The 22953-nt window shown below is 45.8% G+C and overlaps 1 protein-coding gene across 1 annotated transcript in view; it reads left to right on the forward strand.

Annotated features, from left to right (window-relative positions):
• Positions 1 to 22953, forward strand: part of SV2C (synaptic vesicle glycoprotein 2C) — a 201973-nt gene that overhangs the window by 123760 nt on the left and 55260 nt on the right. Inside the window, exons 4-5 of the mRNA XM_019517712.1 lie at positions 15788 to 15921; positions 16065 to 16154. Coding sequence (XP_019373257.1) covers positions 15788 to 15921; positions 16065 to 16154 — 224 coding nt within the window. The remainder of the gene's footprint in view (positions 1 to 15787; positions 15922 to 16064; positions 16155 to 22953) is intronic.

Genomic DNA, 22953 nt, shown 5'->3' on the forward strand with positions numbered 1-22953 from the left:
TTTTGGAGCAATTTAGCCCAGTGTCACAGGGCAGGGACCCAGGAGTGGCCGTGATCTCTCCTGGCGCCCCCTACCGTGCCAAGTTGGCAATCAAGCACCCTCGTTCTCACCCGCCATGTCTTTGATGGTTCAAGTCTTCTAAGGGAGGCTGCCTTTATCTGTCCCCTTGGACACGGTGCTCTTACTTTTCCTGGACCGTGTTCTATGCGGATAGATTTCGGTGCACCCAGCCCTATGGGCTATGCGTGGCTCCTACCTCCCCTTATACCATGCCCCAAGCCTCTCTGATGTACCGGACGTTGTTGAGTCGCTTGCTATTACCCGCGTCCTCGCGGACGCCCTCCAGGCTTATCTCCCTCTTCTCTTATCCACTCACCCTCTCCGGGGCTTCTCCCAATGTGCTCGCCCTATCCAGGGCTTCTCCCAATGTGCTCACCCTCTCTGGGGCTTTGCTCGCGCTCACGCAATCGGGGCTCAGGTGGCCATAGCCATGCCTGGCCCCCAGACCCGTCTTCCCAGGTCTTATGCCCCACTGGGTCTTCTTGCATGCACCCACACTGGGCTTCCCACAATTGGGGCTCAGGCAGCCTCAGCCTTACCTGGCCCTCACTGCACTGAATCCCCTTATCAGGGTTGGGGTCAGTGCACCTCCTAACTATTGTGCCCTCTCTGGCACCAGGAACCCCCACGCAACTGGGGAGCTCCAATGAGGCCTCCTCCAACCTCTTACAGGCTCACCCGGTCCTCCGGTGTAACCACAAAGCAAAACCACAAGCCAAGCAGCTGTAACACAAAACCCAAGCCTCCTGGCTAAAACTCAAACTCTAAGGCCTCTGGCTAGTCATCATTTTCTATCTCTGCCAGGGATTCCTCTACCTGGTTTCTTCACCCAGGAGCTAAGTCAGGCCCTCGGATTGTATAGGCTGCAACAGTGCTCCTTCACCCTTTGATGTTAACCCGGGGAAACTACCTGCTTCCACAGAGCTCCTACTCTCTCAGCTGCCAGAAGAGAACTGCCTGCTTGGCCTCAGCCTAGGCTGTTTATCTAGGCCAGGCCCTGCCCCTTCCGGTCATCTGACCCTTGTGGTTGCCCCAGCAACCCACACATGTTCCTCTCTAGGAGCAGGCACTTCAGTGTACTGCGACACCCAGGAAAAAAATAACTTTTATGAGCTATTTTATCTGTTATTTCTGGTGGTGTGACCAATCTCAGAGGTATTGCTTCTTGATTTTGCACTGCATAATCCACCAGTTCTAGCACATACTAGTATCTGGCAGCACTTCTTGAGTGGCTCTATGGTATCCATGGCTGCCCTTTTGAAGAGCATCTCCAGAATGGACATAGGTACCCAGGGAGATTTCTAGGGGGCGTTTCTGGTGTGACTAAGGCCCCTTCTACATGTGCAGGTAAAAGGTGCGTTGGAGGACGTACAATTGTGGGATTGTGCATTAGATCCCATTGCATCTTATTGCTGGTGCATAGGAGCTCAATCCCAGGTTCTCCCTGCACTGGCAAGAAGCAGGTTCTCATGGCTGGGAGCCCCCTCAGCTGCAGGGCTCCCAGCTGTGGGGGCAACCCATGCACCCCCCACAACTGGGAGATCATTGCTGTAGGGAGCCTCCCATCCCGAGGGTTTAACGCACCCCCAGGGCAGGAGATCATTGGGAGGCATGCTGCAGGGACCCAACTGTGGTTTTATAAAACCAGGACTTTGGGTCCCAGCAGCTGCAGAGTGCTGCCAGGACCCAGAGTCTGCAACAGCTGACAGGGCTCCCAGCCACAGGGAAGTACCTGCTACACGTGCTAATTAAAGCTCAGTAGCAACCAGCTATAAAGTTGGTACACATTTTTAGGTCTAACTTTATAGCTGGTTGGAGCTTTTTATTGTGTACTTTGTACGTGTAGCTGGTCTTAAGGTAACTGTGCAACTAACCAGTTACTTGCACAGTATTTGTAATATGTAGAAGGGGCCTAACTGATACTCAGGACACAGACTGTACAGATCTAGGACCTTGTGCATCATGCTGCTTTTTTCCTTCCCCCATCCTTAGTCATGGGGTGGGGGCCCTATTACAATGTAAATCAACTGAAATTTTATCACATGTAGAGAGCAATCACTTCCCTCTCTTTAAAATTTCCATTAGAATTTTAGAGGGAGTCCTCCCCACAAACTATATAACGAACCCCCAAATTAGAAATAGTTAATAAGAGAATTAAATGGCATAGTAAGTTATGAGACAAATTTGCTGTTCCATTCAAAGATGCTTTATCAGGCCACTTATCTCATAGTCTCAAAGTACAAGAACCCAAAGAAGCAATTACTCAGTATGAAACCATTGTTGAATAGGTGGAAAATTCTTTCACAGAATAGTCTCTTTTGTTGGGAGTAGGTAGTGTCAATGACATAAACCATGGTTCAATGAGGGGCAAATAATTTATATGCAGTTTCTGTAGATCTAAAGAGAACTTTTGACATCATAAACTGATTAAAATTATGGAAAAACATGGCAACAACAGCAATGGATAACGTTCTCTTACATGTTATTGCTAGTTACTTTTCAAATGTAGCATCTAAAGTGCATTGTGGGATTGGTGGTGCCGTTCCAATATTTTTTCAATTGAAACAGGGCTATGACAAGGATGCTTGCTGTCTCCACTCCTTCTAAATTTATTCTTGCATGATTGAAAACCTGTGCTAACAGGGAATCAATTCTACACATCTATAATATTGAACAGTTCTATCCCTGTCTTGCTTTATGCAGTTGACACATTATTAATGGCCCAATCCCAAATAAGTCTCCAAAGGTTATTAGATGTTTTTCAGCAATAAGGCTTTTCAGTCTTAAATAGCTTGGAAATTAAACACTGCTAAATGCAAGTTATTGGTTTTGGGAATGAAAGGAGGAAACAAGTTTGGTTTTTACAGGAAAAGTGATTCATTTAAATCCCTTGTATGATAGGGCGCGGGCCAGCACATCTGTCACTTTAAGAGGGGAACATGCTGCATGAGAAGCAGCCTGTAGGTATGGCAGGGACCAATTGGAGAGTCACCTGATCAGAAGGGGGCCAAGCTTGAAGCATATAAGCCCAGGGCCTGAGCTGGTCAGGCAGTCTAGCCTTGAGAGCCACAGGGAGAGTAGCTTCTGGGCAGCAGGGCTCCTGGGTATATCTGAGCTGGGACTAAGCAAAATCTGGTGGTTTGTGGAAGGGAGTAAGGGGACATAAGGAGGTCCCAGCTGGCTTAGAAAGAAAAGGGGAGCCAAAGGTTCAGAGAGCCCAGAGTTTTACAGCCCAGGAAGGGGCGATTATGAGCAGGGCCAGGGAGCCTGAAGGTCTCACTGGCTCAGGGCCAGGGCACAGAGATGAGCTGAAAGTGAAGGAGCGCCACAGCTGGATACGGACAGGGCCAGGGAAGGGCAGGAGTTTCGACTGGCCTAGGAGTGGGGTCAGGGCCCAGAGAGAGGGACCAAAGATTGGGAGTCACATCTGGAGACCGAGGTGAGGGAGCCAAGGAGCCTATAGCCTAGAGGGATAAGGACTGGGTCTGGGAGCCTGTGGCCTAGGAGGGGCATGTATCAACTGGAAAGTGTTTCATCTGTAAGGCATGAGCATGTGTGACAGGTATGTCTCTTCGGGGTCTGTCCACCAGTGGCCCTGCCCACCTGTTATGGGCCAACCGCCCACCTTCCTGTCTGCCATGCTTGTTGTTGCTTACTTAATTAGAGGATGTTAATTAAGCAGGAGGCTGCCCATATTCTGCCCGGATGCCAGGGGGCGCTATCTGTGGCTCCTTTCCTCCCCTTACACCGCAGCCTAAGCCTCGCTGATGTACCGGACGTTGTTCGGTCAGTCTTGCTCTCTCTGCGCCCTCTGGTGCTCGGGCTTTCTGTAGCCTTGTCTCACCACTGTGTCCCCTCTGGGTCTTGTCAGTCATCACCCCCTCTGCTCTGGAGCTTCTCTCAGCCTGGGGCTCAGGTGGCTGTAGCTGTCCCTGGCCTTCTTTGGTGCCAGGGTCAGTGTACACCAAAATGCTGTGCCCTCTCTGGCGCCGGGGTCAGTGTACCCAAATGCTGCGCCTTCTCTGGTGCCAGGGTCAGTGTACCCAAATGCTGCGCCTTCTCTGGCGTTGGGATCAGCGCACCCCAAATGCTGTGCCCTCTCTGGTGCTGGGATCCCCACGCTACTGTGGAGCCCTTATGAGGCCTCCTCCAACCCCTAATAATTTCACCCGGTCCTCCAGTCTAAACAGTGAACACAAAAACACAAGCCCCTGGGCTATAACATAAAATCTATGCTGTCCAGCTAAACAACATTCAGTCCCTACCAGGGAATTCTCCACCCCATAACAGCAATCAGGAGCTGCTCATGCAGTCGGGCTTCTCCTCGCTGTTTGCTCTGACAGAGCTCCTTCTCCCTTGACTGCTGGCAGGGAACCCCCTGCCTGGCCTCGGCCTGGGGTTATATGGGATCCAGGCCCTGCTCCTTCCAGTCAGCTGACTCCCACTGGTTACCCTGGCAACCCACAGCTGGATTCCTTACTGATCACTCCACAAGTAGCAGGCACCTCAGTGCCCTGCTACGGCATGGTACACCTTAGCTCAATTAAGAATTCTAAATTATTGGTTGAAAATTAGATCTTTTACACCTATTGGTAAGGAGAGCATTTTAGACACCACTCCTTTTCCATGTAAACCCTTGTCTGGGTATTTAAACAACATCCAGACAAATGATCTGAGAAATGTACTGAGAGTTACTGATCCAGTATTTCCCCCATATTTAAAATAAGACATAAATATAAGAATTAAAGATGCTAGCATACAGGCAGTGAGATTTTTCTCAAATTTTCCCTTTTGAGATTAATAAAGCACCCTTTTGGCCTAGAAACCTATACAGCTGTGGTACAAAACTACAAATAACAACAGGAGACCACTACTAGATTGTGATCCGCACTAATGGGATCTGCAGTTGTTTTGTGTTTTTTGTACCATTGCATTTTGTTTAAACTGGTAGCATGTGCAATCTGCTTGTTTACTTTTAGCAAAAACTATAAATTATATAAATGTTCTTGAATATATAATTTTTATTTTTCATTTTACTGTGTCATTTTAGTGCAAGTAAATTACTACTACACTCTGAAAACAGGGTGCTCATCTTATCCTCAGGCATATGATATGTGAATAAACATGATGGGTTGTATTCCTCCTTGAAGGTATCTACTTTACCCAGGTTTGGAAAAATTCCTTATTCATGACACCTTAAAAAACCTATGCTTGGTTAGAAGCAGGGTGTCATTTCTAGCTGTAATATTTTCAGTTGGAAATGTGGGACCCGGGGTTACCCCATAAATACATATATTTGATTCATATATATATATTCTGTGTTTCTGCAGTGACTGCTATTTATTTTGAACTGAAGTTACCAGAGGGCATTTTTACAGGACTCTTGTACCCATAAAACACCACAAAGGAAGGTAGCTTTATACAATTTCTCCTAGAAACAAATTGCCAGGTATGCTGCAAATCACTTTCTTTTAGTGTAGGCACAAAAGAAATGACCTTTCTTCCTTACTTGCATCATAACTATTGCTTAAAAATACTCTTTTAGTTTAACAGTTCCATGGGCTATGTCCAATAGGTGTACTTACGTTAGAGGGGAAAAAAATCATCTTACAAAGCCTGCAAGTCGACATTTAAGTAAGTGATAATATGAAAATTAGCTTCTTTTTACATTTTCTTATTGGTTTGCCTTGCACTACAGTTCCGTAATCTGTCACAGTGATTCATTTGGTCATTTCTGGTAATCAGTAGAGTGAGAAGGTGATATTCAATGAGAAGCTTCTGCAGAGACTTCAGACTCACTTACTATAGGTTTTATTTTGCACTACTGCCCAGGAAAACTATTCCCAGGATGAATCAGGGCCAATTGTTTTAACGATCCATAGCACTTTGGAACTTGCCACTGGTTTCAAGATTAATGGCTTTTGGATACTGCATTTGCAGGGAGCAAGGGTAAAGTTTAACTCTGGGTTGCTGCACAGTACTCTAAACACAACAGACATAGAACATTTATGCCTTCCCTATTGCATTATAAATCAGGGAGGGGAGAAGTAAATTGAATGAGAACTAGAACATGCCTATATTTGGTTCCTAAGCTTACCTGCAGCCAATCAGATGAATGACGTTGTAAGGCCAAACTCCTAGATTATTGCAATGGCTCAGTTTTGCAGTTTAGCTAATGCAATTTAATGAAGTTCTTAGATGTGTTAAATATAAGCAAAGATGCTTATATGTTTTTGAGAAGTATTTTGTTTTGCAGCCCTGTGAAGGAGTATTTGAATGGATACTAGAGCAAGTAGCACTAGGCTAAGGAAAATACGTTGTCACTCTTTTTTTTCTCTTTTGCAATACAGAATTATTATTCCCTTATAAAATGTGGAAATGTGTGATTAAATCAAAATAAATTGCCACACAAGACAATGAGAAGAAGGAAAAACTGGATTAGGAAAATACAGTGTTTAATGAGGCTATCATGTGACAAGCCTTAGGAATTTTGAGAAATCATCCAAGACAAAAGCTGTTTGATGTTATGATGACAGCAAGGTGTAGAGCTTGTTGTGGCAGGGTATTTGAGGTGCCTGCCGCTTTAAGAGGTAAGGCAGCTTATGAAGCTGCTGGCAGGTTCAGGCCAGGGCTAACTGGGAGTGAGCTGACCCAGGGAGCCAGCAGGTGACTGAGCTTGATAGAGGGAGTCATCTGTCTCTCAGCCCTCAGGGCTGCTGTTGGCAGTGAGGGGGTGGCGCCACCTGACTCTCCAGTGACAGATAATCAGGAAAAGGCTGAAGTACTCAATTCCTTTTTTACCTGTCATCACAGGCAAGGTCAGCTCCCAGAATACTGCAGCGGGTAGCCCAGTTTGGAGAGAAAGTGAGCAGCCCTCACTGGTGAAAGAACAGGTTAGGGACTATTTAGAAAAGCTAGACATATACAAGTCCATGGGACTGGATGCATGGCATCCAAGGGTGCTGAGGTAATTGGCTGATGTGATGGCAGTGCCGCTGGCCATTATCTATGAAAACTTGTGGCAATCAGGGGAGGTCCCAGATGATTGGAAAAGGGCAAAAATAGGCCCGTCTTTTAAGAAAGGGAAGAAGGAGGATCCAGGGAACTGTAGACCAACCAGCCTCACCTCAGTCCCCAGAAAAATCATGGAACAGGTCCTCAAGGAATCCATTTCTAAGCACTTGGAGGAGAAGAAAGTCATCAGGAACAGTCAGTATGGATTCACCAAAGGCAAGTCACACCTAACCAATCTGTAACCTGATTGTCCTCTATGACGAAATAACTGACTTTGTGGATGTGGGGAAAGCAGTGAATATGATATACTTTGACTTTAGCAGAGCTGTTGATACTGTCTTTTACAGCATTCCTGTAAGCAAGCTAAGGAAGTATGGGTTAGATGAATGGACTGCAAGGTGGATAGAAAGTTAGCTGAATTGTCAGAATCAACGGGTACTGATCAATGGCTCGAGGTCTAGTTGGCAGCTGGTATAAAGTAGAGTGCCCCACGGGTAGGTCCTGGGGTTGGTTTTGTTCAATATCTTTATTAATCTGGAAGATTGGATGGATTACACCCTCAACAAATTCATGGGTGACACCAAGCTGAGGGGAGTAGTAGCTAGGATTCAGAGTGACCTAGACAAATTGGAGGATTGGGCCAAAATGAATCTCATGAGGTTCAACAAGGACAAATGCAAAGTCCCGCACTTAGGATGAAACAATCCCATGCACCACTACAGACTTGGGACCAACTGATTAAGCAGCAGCTCTGCAGAAAAGGACCAAGGACCTGGGGGTTACAATGAAAAATAAGCTGGCTATGGGGCAACAGTGAGCCTTTATTACCAAGAAGGCTAACGGCATACTAGGCTGCATTCGTAGGAGCGTTGCCAGCAGATTGAGGGAAGTAATTCTTCCCCTCTGTTCAGCACTGGTGAGGCCACATGTGGAGTTCTGTGTCAAGTTTTAGGCCCCCCAGTTGGAAAGAGTCCAGCAGAGGGCAACAAAAATGGTTTGCGGGCTGGGGCACATGACTTCTGAGAAGAGGCTGAGGGAACTGGGAGTATTTAGTCTGCAGAAAAGAAGAAAAACTGAGAGAGGATTTAATAGCAGCCTTCAGCTACCTGAAAGGGGGGTTCAAAAGAGGATGGAGTTGGGCTCTTCTCAGCAGTGGCATATGTCAGAACAAGGGGTAATGGTCTCAAGCTGCAGCAAGGGAAGTTGAAATTGGATATTAAGAAAAACTTTCTCACTAGGAGAGTGGTGAAGCATTGGAATGGGTTACCTAGAGAAGTGGTGGAATCGCCATCCTTGGAGGTTCTTAAGGCCCGGTTTGACAAAGCCCTGGCTGGAATGATCTAGTTGAAGATGGTCCTACTTTGAGCAGGGACTAAATGACCTCCTGAGGTCCTTTCAAACCCTAATTTTCTATGATTCTGTGAATATTGATTATATATCTGAGAATAAATATTCCTAGTTATGAAGGGCAGCATATTGGATGGCTGATAGAAATACAAGTAACAGCTTATTTATTGAAAATTAAACCTTTTGGTTTTGGATCTGGTCCTCTGTTAAATAAATTGAAAGGTAAAAAGGAACTATGCAAGAGACAGATTTCATAGATTTGAGCTGATTTTGTTTATATTGTAACTGTCTTTTGTTGAGACTTGGTGTATATTGCATGCAGGACACTGGATTTATTTGTAGCTCAGCTGTTGTATAATATCTATGTTGATGTCATCCCTACTAATCTTACGCTTCATTGGCATTAGGGATAGAACTTTATAATCTGCTTTGTGCTACCTGAAATGTGGTAGGGAGTTGTTATAATAGTCAGTGCTAGAACGGAAGAGAACTGTATTGATTCAGAGTCTCTAAACTGAAGTATGTATGTGGAATAAAAGTATACATTAAATGATTCTCATTTCAAAAAATAAGAAGGGGCAGATATACAACAATTTTGGTTTTATGGTATATGCCTTTAAACAAATACCACATTAAAAAGAGGAGAGAGAGAGAACACAAAAAGTTACTTAGCCCAGTCTAGAGCTTAATGTGTAAGAGATTGTTGAACTGACTGAAAATCAGTCTGGAGATCATTTGCACAGGAGCGTATCCTGTGCAATAAGGGATGTGATGTGTTTCAGTTATGTAATGACAAATTGAAAGCAAAAAAAGAACAAGCTTAAATTAAGAGGGAGAAACCATTTAAATAAATTATATGCCAGGAGACTTGCCATCACAAGAGCATTTCACATGAAGCAGCTAGTGTTATTTGAGATAAGGAAGTAAGAATGCCTTTAGAAGTAGATCTTTAAAGTACAGTTAACATTAGTACACACAGAGAAGAGAGTGGCTGAACATGTGGATTATACTGTGTATTATTAAAATAGTGAACATAGAAAATGGCCAAATCAGTGGCGTTATATTCTCAGAGATCATTTCTACCCTGACACCAAAAATGTTTTAAAGCATTACTGTTGAGTTAAAAAATGAATATTGAGAGTACAGTAGACTAGGGGTGCCTTATCTTATTAAAAGTAGAAGACACCAAAAGGGCTTTTTTCGTAACACAACAAAATAAAAACTTGTGTAATCTCTCTACATAAAATATATATCAAGAAATATATTGATCTCAATTTGGAATGGATTTTGATCCACAGGTGACATACAGCATGATTTTCCACTGCTTCTACTTCATATTTCTTCTAAGAAGTCTATAGACAAGTTCTTTCATTTTACTTATCAACATAGGGGGCACAAAGAAGCTATCCCAAAATATTATTTTCTTTAGACATTTGTAATTGCCTTTTTTTATACCTCTCTCCTTCTTCACTTTTTCCACCTCTCAGGAGAGAGACCAATAAAATTTAATGAATTTGAATTTTGTAGATGAAGCAATTTTTAATTACTATATGCCAAACAAAAAATTATTTTTTAAAAGTCAATGAAAATTAATTTTGAATGAAAATTGATGTTAATATTATTTTTGGTTTGCCCCCCAAGCTTTCAAGAATAAAGTCTGCCTTGGATTGAAAGAGGTATATGAAATTTCAGACATTTGGTTTCTTTTGGGGGAACTTGGAAGGGGATAATTAGAAATTAGGTTTGTAAACTAGAGCTGGCTTCAACCTTAACTATGATGGAACCTTCATTAGTTTACACTTTGCAGCGTAATGTGGGATTCCAAGATAGCAGAAGACACTAATGTTATTTGTAGCTCTGTCTGATTATTCATACAAAAGGAAACATTTATTTTGTTGGGAAAGTAAACAACAGTCTGGTTTGTAAAAGTTAAATGAAAAATTGTTGTGCCACATCAAATTGCATATTTGCCAGGACAATAAAAAGTGGATTAACCTTCATTGCCACATGCTGCCTGATTAGTCACCAAGAATGAAATACAAAAACATTTTTTTCTGGATTCTTTTTTAATAAAAATCTTTGTGTTCAATCTGCTTTTTAAAGCAATTCAGCTTTTCCAAAGTTAGCAGGGACTTAAGAAACTTTTCATGCCAAGATTCTCATCTCCCTTTCTCTTTCTCTCATATGCTGAATGCAGTAAATGACCCTTGAAAGTTATCCATCATTTTGTTTCTTCCTGAGAAAGAGGCAGCAGAACTAAATGACCGGTAAAACAAGTTGACACAGTCTGTGAATTACAAACAGTGTCCAAGAGGCCAGAAAATCACGTTCACCAGCCTGCAGATGGAGGTCATTCATAGAACTGTTGATAAGTTGGAACAGAAAAGAACCTGGTTACTTTTTTATGCTGATAACCAGGGCCATCCCTAGGGGGGTGCAAATCAGGGCGACTGCCCCAGGCCCTGCGCTTTGGGGGCCTTGTGGAGCCAGCCTGGCTTTTCGTCCAGCCGCTCAAAAACCCCTCCCTCACCTTCCCCCCCCCAGCTATGGGCCCCGCGCAGGCTGATTTATCCCGGGCCCCACACCCAGCTAGTCATTTCTGCTGGTAACATAAACTATATAATATCCAAATGGTTATAATAGGAAATGAATGTAGGAAATAATAGGAAAGGAATTCATTTCTTATTAAATTTACTTATTTACATTCCAAACTTCCCTATATGTTTAACACATGGGTACCATCTTTGAAGAGTTTACAATCTAAGGTCCCAAACTTGAAATTTACAAGAAACACACGGCAGGGTAGATAAAAATCAATGATTAAAAAAAAAAAAATTAGAAATTGGGGTTTTTTTTTTATTTAATTGTATTTTTTGTTAAGATGGGTTTTAAAAAAAATAAACATATAAAGATAGCTTTAATTTAAGATATGTTACAGCTCAAAGATATCACGAAATGGGGATTATAATTTCTAAGTATATACTATTTGAGATGATATATTCATGTAACCTTTTGAGAAAAGTTTTATAAATAGGACACAACAGGCCATGGACTATATTGGGGGACCCAATCTTATAGTTAGTTTCACAGTTTCTAGGGTCAGCAGGGACCTGAGTAGATCATCTAGTCTGACCCCCTGCCATGGCAGGAAAGATTATTGGGGTCAAACGACCCCAGTATGGGGTCCCCAAAGGCTCCTCTGTGGATTAGTAAAGATTAAAGAAAACCACCCTACCCAATGGGACTCAGTGCCCAGTCTAGAAGATCCCATTAAGCATCTTTGTGATGCTTAGATCAGTTCTCAAACTCTGGATTTGTATATCCAGAGATCATAGGCAGACAAGGGTCTTTGAATAGATGTGATATCTTTTATTAGACCAGCTAGATAGTTGGAAAAATTGTTCTTTGCAAGCTTTTGGGCACAAACACCCTTCTTCAGGCATAGGGGGAGTTTGTTGTCTCCAGAGATAACATCCTTGTTAACAGTAGTATATGGAGATGAGAAAGAACAGACCTGATTACTTGGGCTGTGTGAAACTGCGGATGCAGATTCAATTTGAGGGAGATTCGGCCCCATTCAGCGGCCAAATATCCCAACCCAAATCAAATCAGGGGACCAATTAAAAGGTTCAGATCAGTTTATAGACTTATATATTCATAGATTCATTGACACAGAGGCTGGAAAGGACCCCGGAAGATCACTGAGTCCAGCCCCCTGCCCCAGGGGCAGGAAGTCAGCAGCGATCATAGGATCCCAACAAGATAAGCATCCAAATATCCCTTCAAGGCATTCAAAGTAGGTGCTTGAACCACCTCCAATGGAAGTCTATTTCAAACCTTGGGGACTCGTACAGTAAAGAAGTTTTTCCTTACGTCCAGCCTTAAACGGTCATGGAAGGGTTTGTGACCATTTGTCCTTTTCATCCCTTGGGGTGCTCTGGTGAACAGACGTTCCCCCAGATCCTGGTGAGCACCCATGATAAACTTATAGGTGGCCACCAGATCACCCCTGAGCCTGCGCTTTTCCAGGCTGAAGAGTCCCATGGCTCTCAGCCTCTCATCATAAGATCTGTTTTCCTGACCTTTGATCCTACGCATGGCTCTCCTCTGCACTCTCTCAAGCTTCTCCACACCAGCTCATCCCCTGCCCTATCCCCTCCTTACCTGAGTTTCCCCATGCCAATGCAGCCACATGGTCCCAGGCCAGAAGACCCTGCTGGGGCTTCTGGCTGGGAGGGTGGGGGCGAGTGGGCCCTGCTGTTGCGAGAGCCCACCGGGCTTCCTCTGGGTCCTACTGCCCCTGGTTCCTGTGATCTTTGACATCCTGTTACTTTTTAATTTTCAAAAAAATTTTAGGGGTCCCGCAGGAGATTCAATGGCCCCGCTGGCCGGATCTGGCCCATGGGCCAGATTTTGCCCACCCCAGTCTAGAATATCAGTTATCAAGTAAAGATGCCAAGGGAGCTTAGAACAGTTCATATTTGGTAAATCCATGTTGCATTTCTTCCCCATTTCCCTTTTACTTTGTGCCTTTAGGCTAAAGTCAGGGCGCGTGGCACCTTGTAGACATATTTGTTCAGAGCTTTCATAGGCTACACTCTACTTTGTCAGATGAATCTCATGAAGTAAGCCAGGACTGTCCACTTGGGGGCCTGGGGGCCACATGCAGCTCTCAGGAGCCTCTGGGCTCCTACCTAGCCACCACCAGAAGCGGATCCAGGATTTTATAAAAGGGGGTGAGGAAGTAGCAACCAGCACTGCAGAAGTAGCTGCACCGTGCCACCTCAAGCCTCCTCCCCATTGGGGCAGGTAGATCATGCCCCAAGAGCAGCAGCTGGGAGCTTTAAGCCAAAAAAGATAGGTATTCCCCCATCCCTTCTCCATACTCAGATGCATGTCCCTTTCTCCCCCTCCCTGTCCCCTCTCCTCCCAGTGCCCTCTCCCCTGCCTGCCACTGCTGGCATTCCTGCTGTCCATCTTGTTCCAGTGGTATGGGGAGCTCCTTTCACACTCCAGCTAGGCTGTGTGGGGGCTGGGCTCAGTCCAGGATGGTGGCAGCAAGTGGGTTTCTTTTCCCCATGCCTGTTCCAGGGCTGGCAAGGAACATCCAGGGAAAACAAGCAGGGATGGGATATCTGCTCACCCACTGCCTCCTCCAGTGTCCGGTGCTGAGCCCAGCCCCCAGGCAGCCTATCTGGAGTGGGGCAGGACCTTTCCTCATCCCCAGGACAGCCCAGACACCAGCAGTGAAAGGCAAGAGAAGCAGGATGGAAGTGAAGGGGAGAAGAGGGGACATGCTTCTGAGCATGGAGGGGAAAGGTGTGAGGAATGCTTTCCTTCTCCAGGACTTAAAAAAGTCCCAGGCTGTTACTCCTGATGTGTGGTCATAAAGAGGGGGTGTAGTTGTGCCACTATACCCACTCTGGATCTGCCCGTGGCCATCACTCCCCCTATTGCTTCAGCTGCTGCTGCAGCCAGGGTCTCTTGGCTCCCTCTTCTTCCCTCAAATTTAATTTCCTGCTCCTGCCCCAAGCCACAGAGCAATGCCATGGCCAACCATGGTCAGCATTGGTGTGGCCCCTGTTGGCAAGGCCCACACTGTGTGAGGCCCTTGCCTACCTAGAAGCTGGACAGCCTTCAAGTAAACTGTAGTCTATGAAAGCTCATGCCTTTCTGAATGAGTTAGTCTGTAAGGTGCCACCCTTCCTTGCCTTCTCCATATCTTCAGCCTGATGTGGCCAAGTAACTCTCTCTACTCATTTGTGTCTTTTAATTTTCTTTTTCTTTAAAATGTGTTCTAAATCTGTGTATATATACAGGTCAGATTATTGGGCTCATAGTTGCTTAGATTGCATTGTTTCTTTTTCTTAAGCATAGAATTGTCATTGCTCCTCTCCAGTCAAACAGTGTCATCTTTGCCTGATTTATTAAACACTGACCTTGACCTGCAATTTCATATGCCGTTTTTCAGAATTTCCTTTTGTCTTCTCCTTAAAGTATTTCAGCAAATCGTTCTGCTGTATTTTCTGATTATTTCTGCTTTATCTTATTATACTACATAGCACTTAAGTATTTCTTTTAGGATTAATTTACAAGATTGATTCTTAGGTGAAAGGAAAATTGTTTCTGTATCCCCCCCCACTTCTTATTCTTCCTGTTCCTCCTCATCTTTATTCAGTATTAAAGATTCTGATTCTGGATTACTTTAAACACTATGATCCTCAGTGCATTCAACTAAAGGTGTTTATTTGATATTTCTGGTGTTTTGGATAGTCATTTATAAGGTGCTTTGCAATTAGATGCGAAGAGAATTATGCACTATAAAACCTTTATGCATCATACATTATATTGTAATGCATTCCATTTGGGTACACATGCTGAGATTAGCAACATTAATATCTTCACTTTATAGAAAAAATATATCATCTTTAGCATTAGTACAGTTATAGGCCTTTTCATTCACCTGACTTTGGAATCTTACATCAAAATAACTATTATTTATCTTTCAGTTCTATTAAAAGCAGCGTGGTGAACACCACCAAAAGAAACTTCTCAATGATTTGCCCAATCCTAAAAATGAAATAACTTGAGACAGACTCACTTTTGTAGATGAGTGGAAATCCTATATTAAACACTTCTGGCCCTATGCAAAAACTGTGTTGAAAGTAACTTAACTTGGTTGGAAATAGAATTCCAGTTCACCATAAATAATTCATTCTGATTTTAACTCCCTTTTTCTACTCATTTTCTATATTACAATTGACTCAGGTGTATTTTTATGACTCTTTGTCATGCATTTTTAAATGCAGTTTTTAAATAATTATTAATAGCTTGCTGTACAAGTAAAACACTCAATATTCATAAGTCATCATTCCTGTGTTCTCATTTACTTTGTGTAGTTTTTATAAATAATCAAGAGGAAGCCTTGAAGAAGCCATTTGGCTTTGAATATGTTGGCTGGCTACTGAACTAAACTTTAATTTTCCCATCATATTCACCTGAGGTTTGTAGAAGGTCCTGTTTATGAAGGCTGCAGTAATATCCCTCTTCAATTCATCTGATTGTCTTTATTCAAAGATTCCAGCAAGAGGTTTGAGGAATCTTCTTTCCTTGTGTCATGCAGCTTCTTATCCCACATTACAGAAACCAGTTCCAGTGTTGCTACACATGTAGATAAATTGGAAGGTCATATTCTCTGAGTATTTATGAAAATAAAACTTGATGCCTTGAATATTCGTGGAAAGAAAATAAGTCAAATAGGCCAACCTTGGGTGTAGACCTATTTCCCACTACTTGGAAGTTCCAGACTATAACATGTACATGGTACTCCTTGTTTTGCTTCATGCCTGCTTTTCTCCTTTTGTAGGATGGAGTTTCAGTATGGGATCTGCCTATCAGTTTCACAGCTGGCGAGTATTTGTGATCGTCTGTGCACTGCCCTGTGTCTGCTCTGTGGTAGCACTCACATTCATGCCAGAAAGTCCAAGGTTCTTGCTGGAGGTAAATCTTGCAAAACATTCTTTAAAATTTCCTATTCCAATCTAAATGATTTCTGGGGTCTTATTATAACAACACACCACCAGAAATTAAAATTACTAAACAGATTTAGTACATGGTTTAACAAATATTTGTCAAATTTTTAGGTTGGAAAACATGATGAAGCTTGGATGATTCTCAAACAAATTCATGACACAAACATGCGAGCTCGTGGTCAGCCTGAAAAAGTTTTCACAGTGAGTACTGCTTTCCAAGCCTATCTCATAAAGCAGCTTCAGGTATTCCTGTTAGATAGGCACTGGTTGGTTTAAAAATAAGTACCTGTACTCTACATACAGGTTTTACATCAGGCTCAGAGTAAAGAAGTAACTCTAAACCAGGGGTCGGCAACCCTGGCATGTGTGCTGAGCATGGCAAGTGAGGCCATTTTGCTCGGCACTCCACAGCCAGCCCCGGCTTTGGGTAGCTGCTGCCAGCGATGGAGCCCGGGCTGCTCCCAGGAAGGCTTGCAGCGTCCCAGCTGTCTGCTGGGAGCAGCCCGGGCTCCCAGCTGGCAGCAGCTACCCAGAACCAGGGCTGGCTGCAGCCGGGAAGCTAAGCTGCAAACAGCTGTGCTGGGCTCTGGAGCCTAGGCATCAGCTCCATACCAGCGCGTGCATGCACACCTCAGAGCAGGTGGTGAGGGAGCGGCCTGAGGCAACACAACCCAGGTCTCTACCCCGCTTACGGCACAGAGCTGGGCTCCAGAGCCCGGCACAGCTGTTTGTAGCCAGCCTGGGCTCTGGGCAGCTGCAGCAAGCAGCAGGCAGGCTGCAAACAGCTGCACCGGGCTCCACAGCTCCAGCATCAGCTCCATGCATGTGCAGTCACTGCCGGCATGGAGCTGATGCATCCTGCCATGTACCCCCTGCCCTCATTTTGTTTTTCTGGCATGCTGGCACTCCAGCACCTTCCAAGACAGGCATTATGGTGTTTTTCAGCACTCTGGCCAAAACACGTTGCCTACCCCTGCTCTAAACTATCTTCTAAATGTAACAACTGAGATTTTCAAATAAGACTAAGAGATTTGGATAAAAAATCAATAGGTATTATACAGATGTCAAAATACCCACTTTGGAAACCACTTGCAAGGTATATCAATCAGTACTGTAACAATGACTTCCATTTTATTAATATAACCATAATAGGTTTTTCTTAAGACTATGGCTGCAATTCCACCTCAAAATTAGTTTGAACAATAGTAGGAGGAAAAATTCCCTGGACTTCTTTCTTTGTGCAAAGAAGACTTTTCCAATGACTTTCCATTTTAATCAGCTAAAATAATAGAGGTTATTTTATACTTTTTTCTTATATTAAGATCCCATATCATTTCAGGAAATTAATTTTCTTATAAACCCCAGGGAAGATTATATATCATTGTTGACTATTTGGCTTGGGCAATTAAGCAATATTCAGGGAGAAGAAATTAATAATGTAAGTCAGGTATTTCTTTGGTGCAAGCCTGCTCATTAACAAAGAATGTGCACAAAGCCCTGTTTTCTTGAACACAGTGTAAATAAACTGCGTCTTCCAGTTTCTTGCTCAGAAATCTTTCTTTCCACACTGTCCTGCGTATCAAAGAGTTCTGTCTTCCTGCTTTGTCTCAGGGCTAGTCTTGCAGCCGCATCTCTTGCTTTCCTGCTAACTTTCTGGTTCTTTTGATACACAAATAGTTTGCCAATTTTTTTTTTCCAAAAGCCCTTAATTTTTACATTCAGTCTCAGGGATACCCCTCCGATCACACTTAATTTTCCTCAGACTGCCATGCATTTGATTGCCCTAGAAGATAACTTTAATTGTCTCCCACTATCTTATATCATGAAGAAGTTCAATGCTCCTTCTGTTCACCTTAGAAAAAGGCAGGGTAACAGAGACCATCTTCCACCAGGTCTGCAGTTGACAAAATCAAGACTCACCTAACATTTTTTTATGAATACCTACCCGATCAATGTTGTTGTTATTACCAATAATACCTTATTTCATCGGTAGGTAAAATGAATTACCTAGGTCTATTAGGTAAGGCCCTGGGCAGATGTAGCATCTTAAGTGCTTCAAATGTTGCTCAACTTTGAAGTGTTTCAAATATAGAGTGCCTCAGTCAATAACAGACCCACAGCCCCCTGCCATGACTCTCTCCACCCCACAACCAACCAGAGTGCTTCAAAAGATGCCCCAATGGGGAAAAGCAGGTCAGAAATCCTGTGAGTACTGTCTTGTGCACTTGGCTTCCAGTCTCCTGGTTCTGGACTAGGAAAGGCATGCAAGGAACCATTTTGTCCAGCCTCAGCCTTGTACAGATGTAAGGCTCTGGAGTCCCTTCCAGAACCAGGAAATAGGAAGTCCCATGCCCCTCCCCCCACCAAAACTGAGAGTACAGAGGTGGTGTCATGCTTGGGGATCCTGGTTTTCTCTGATTAAAAATTGCAAATTCTCTGATTCAAAACCCAAAATCCATGATAATAATTAAATGCCCCCCAGAGCCCCTCCCCAGCACCACTGGTGCCCCATACTCCCCCCTCCAGCCTCAACAGCCCTCCTGATGCCCCTCACAAAAGCCCCCCAGAACCACAGACACACAGACACAGACATGCAGACACAGAGGCACACACAGACACTGACACCCTCCCCAACAGGTAAGTGTGTGTGGGGAAAAGAGTCAGGGCAGAGCGGGGGAAAGGGAAGGTGCTGGAAGGGTAGATCAAGAAGCTGGGGAGCATGCCTCTGTGCCCACTCCCAGGAGCAGGGCCAGGAGGTGAAGGCAGGGGTACCAGTCTGAGGGCCACACACGCACCCGCCAGCCTGACGGTGTTCACACACAGGGGCCACCACCACAACTCTGCCACTGCACCCTGCGCTACTATCCCATGGCCACCCACATGGCAAGTGGAGCAGGGCACAACAGCTGAACTGCGGTGGCAATCACCATGTGTGAGCCACATACGTGCTGCCCAGCCGGGGCATGGAAAGCGGGGCTTGCATGCAACGGCCACCACTGCACCTCTGCTTATGCCTTGCGATTGGTTGCACAGCTCTATAGCAATCCAGGATGGTGGCAGCTGCATGCTGGCTGCCAGTGCTATGCAGACAAGCACTGCCACCTGGAGCTATGCCCTTCGCCCATGGATCCTAGAGGTAAGTGGGGCTTGGGGGATGTGGGGCAGGACTGGGGAAGATGGTTGGGGACTCAGGGAGCAGGGGGTGCCGCCGGCCCAAGGCAGAACACCGCAGCCAGAAGCAGGGCCAGGCAGTGAGGGCAGGGGTCCCCCTCTGCGAGGGGCTTTGTGGGCAAGCAATGCGGGGTGCAGTGTGGTGGTGGCCACTATGTGCAGGCTGCACACATGCCACCTGGCCGTCTGCCCAGGGGAGGGGGAGGCTGGCATGTGGCTGGCTGCACAACTCCGGGCCTGGCTCTGCAGCAGCAGCGAGGGATGATGGCTGGTGGGACGGGGGGGCTCCCACATGGCGGCCACTGCTGCTTACCTGTAGGGCCATGCCAACAGTGATGGCTGCTGTGTGCAGAATCTCCCCGCACCGCAGCAGAGCTGTGCCCAGAGCTGTGCGGGTGGCTGCAGAACGGCAGCAGCAGTGTGGTGGTGGTCAGGCAGCATGCAGCCATCCCTACCACCATCCCACACTGCACGGTGGCCACGGCCGCCACCACGCTGCTGCTGCCACCCTGAGGCCAGCCGCACAGCTCCAAGCACAGCTCCATGGCGGCGTGGGAGGTTTTGTACACAGCGGCCATCACTGCTGGCATGGGCAGCCCCACAGGTAAGTGGCAGTGGCCACTGTGCGCCAGCAGTGATGGCTGCTTCATACAAAACCTCCCTGCACCACCACTGCCGCCGCAGAGCCATTCCCGGAGCTGTGCGGCTTTCCACAGGGTGGCAGCGTGGTGGCGGCCATGGCCACCACGCAGCATGGGATGGTGGTGGGGATGGCTGCGTGCCACCCAGCCACCATCACACTGCCACTGCCACCCTGTGGCTGGCTGCACAGCTCCAGGAATGGCTCGGCAGCAATGAGAGGTTTTGTAGGCAGCAGCCATCACTGCTGGCATGGCCCTACAGGTAAGTGGCAGCGGCCGCCACATGCAATCCCGCCCCCCAGCCACCATCCCTCAGTGCCACTGCTGAGCCAGCCGTGGAGCTGTGCAGCCGGCCGCATGCCAGCCTTCCCCTCCCCTGGACAGCTTTCCGGGCAACATGTGTGCAGCCCGCACATGGCGGACACCACGACACTGCACCCTGCATCGCTTGCCCGCAAAGCCCCCTGCAAAGGGGCACCCCTGCCTTCACCCCCTGGCCCTGCTTCTGGCTGCAGTGTGCCACCTGGGGCTGGAAGCATCCTCCGCTCCTTCAGCCCCCAACCATCTTCCCAGCCCTGCCCCACAGCCCCCAAGCCCCACTTACCTCTAGAATCCAGGGGCAAAGGGTGAGTGTGAGCCTGAGCCCAGCCTTGGCTGACTCAGAGGCTCGGGCTAAGCCCTTCCCCTTCTCCCTCCCCCTCCAGGCAGGGCTTGGGGTTTCCCACCCTTTCTACAATAGGCTCTTGCAGGCTGGAGCTGTTCCAGCCTGCAAGAGCTCTTTGCAAAAGCAAAGAATCCACGGATTTCTCTGCTAAAAAGGGAAATCCGTGTTTTCTCTGATAAAAACAGGGAATCCAAGGTTTTCTCCGTTTTTCCATGGGAAATGGAAAACCCATATCCCTGGTCATGATCCACCAGGCCAGCCAACGTAGTGAGTAGACATGGGCATGGATCTGGGAGTTGCAGGGGCCACAAGTCGGGAGCCAACATGCCAAGTAAGGCTGTGTGAAGCTTTAGTTCGTGATTTGATTCAGAGAAGATTCGGCCCAATTCGGAGGCCAAATCTCCAAATCCAAATTGAATCACTAGAAGCTTAAAACTTTCCCAATTGATTTGGAGCCTCCAAATCAATTTGGAAAAGATTTGAAAGAGATTTGGCAATTAGGAGATTCAGAAGGCAGTCTTTATGGGGAAACAGAAACTTAAAAGAGGGAGTGGAAGGGGGGGGGGAGAGGGAGCAGGGAGGGAAGGAGTGACATCTCTAGCTGGCTAGTGAGTGTGATTTCTCTCTGACTGCCTTTTCAATCACAGTGTCTGAGGGAGGGGCATAGAAACAGCATAAAAGCCTCTGCAGGCTTGCTGTGACTTTTGTGAGCTGGTTCTGAGTGAACAACAGCATCAGAGAGGTACTGGACTGCCTTGCTTGCTTCCTAGTCAGTCAGTTGCCTGCTCCTTTTTGTTCTTAGAAAGGATTGGATAGGATATAGCTTAGCTTATCTTAGTTTAGCTTAGCTTAGAATCTCTCTACTTAATACTTATTCAATTCATTTCTTTCAATTCATATTTGTTCTTTTTTATTTTTTGCAAACTTTTGAAAAAGAAAGCTCAGTGTTTTCCCTGGCAGTGTGATCCATCACTGTCTAGGGAAGCACACATTACACACACTCACACAGATCATAGAAGTCATATATTCATTGAAGAAGAGATTTTATATAATTATTACATTAGTTATTAATATTATTAGTTATAGTTAGTTTTAATAGTTTACATACTGACTAAAGACAACACAGAAGAAGTCAGATAGAGATTCAGATTTAAATTAACACACACAACATATAACTCAGAGTCTTAGAAAAAGCAGAAGGAGAAGTCAGTCGTACATCACAGAAGAGCACCACACAGCATAGTTATTATTCATAATCAATAACCAGGTCCATCAGCAAGCCACAGTCCACTACACACAACACAAAGCAATCTAATAATTGCACAACCAAGAAAAAAAGAAGAATCAGTCACACATCGTAACAGGAGAGCAACACACACCATGTTTATTATTCATAATCAGTAATCAGATCCATCAGCAAGCCACAGTCCACTACACACAACACAAAGCAATCTAATAATCGCACAACCCAGAAAAGAAGAACTAACATCACAGAAGAACAACACACAAATTTATTAGTTATTATTCATAATAAATAATCAGATTAATCAGGCCTCCACAGTCCATTACACACAACACAAAGCAAACTAATTGCACAACCCAGAAGAAAAAGAAGAACCCAGAAGAAGTCAGACACACAGTCACACACCTTTTGCAGCACAGGAAAGATTAATATGAAGCATGCTGGAAAGGCAGGTGCCAGGTCTTCTGGCAGGGGAGGGAGAGCGGGTAGGGGGAAAGCTAGAGCTGGTAGTCCCCCTACCCACCCAAACATAGACGCATCCTCTTCCCAAGCAGCCATGAGGCTTTTGCTGCCAGTGGAAGCAAGGAGATGGGAACAGTACCTGTACCTGACGTCCCTGCACCTACACCACCTCCCCTAACTCCAGCAATAGGCACCAGCAGCAGCATCACTGTCTTCTCCACCCCAATGTCATCTCCCAGTGTGAGCCTCCTACTACCAGAGAAGGAACTGAGCTGAAACCAGGGGTACTGAGCGCCTTGGCTCAAGCAATTCTGGGGGCCAAGGGGGAATAAGAGTTTGTGCTCCACACCCTTCAAAGTTCCCCTAGACCCGGGTCTCCTTCTCCACAAAGCAGCACCTTGAAGGAGGTTGAGGTTGTGGAGACTCAGGCAAGTGACTCGGATGAGGCAGCTCCTCCTGCTGTTGTGCCTCAGCCTGCTGAGGAGGGGAATAAGGCAGCATCCCCACCCTCAACCCAGAAGCAGGTGAGTAGCATCACGTGAGCACATTTTGAGCTGGCAGATGATCCCAGGTTTGCTATCTGCCAGCACTGCTGAAGGCAAATCAGCCAGGGCAAGGAGGTGAAACAATTCACCACCATGGTGATGCTGCTGCATCTCAGGAGTCAGCACCGCTTTGCCCTTCTTCCTGCTCAGCCTGGCACCAGTGCAAGTGTCCAAAGGGAAGTCCCCTGCTCACTTCAAAGCCCCCGTCCCCCCAAAGCAGAGGCAGGCCACCCTGGAACAGTGGGGGAAAGCTGCAGACAGAGGGGGGCGCATT

This window comes from Gavialis gangeticus, unplaced genomic scaffold (genome assembly GCF_001723915.1).
Source record: "Gavialis gangeticus isolate Ggan-Ray unplaced genomic scaffold, GavGan_comp1, whole genome shotgun sequence".
In the NCBI taxonomy this organism is placed as follows: Eukaryota; Metazoa; Chordata; order Crocodylia; family Gavialidae; genus Gavialis; species Gavialis gangeticus.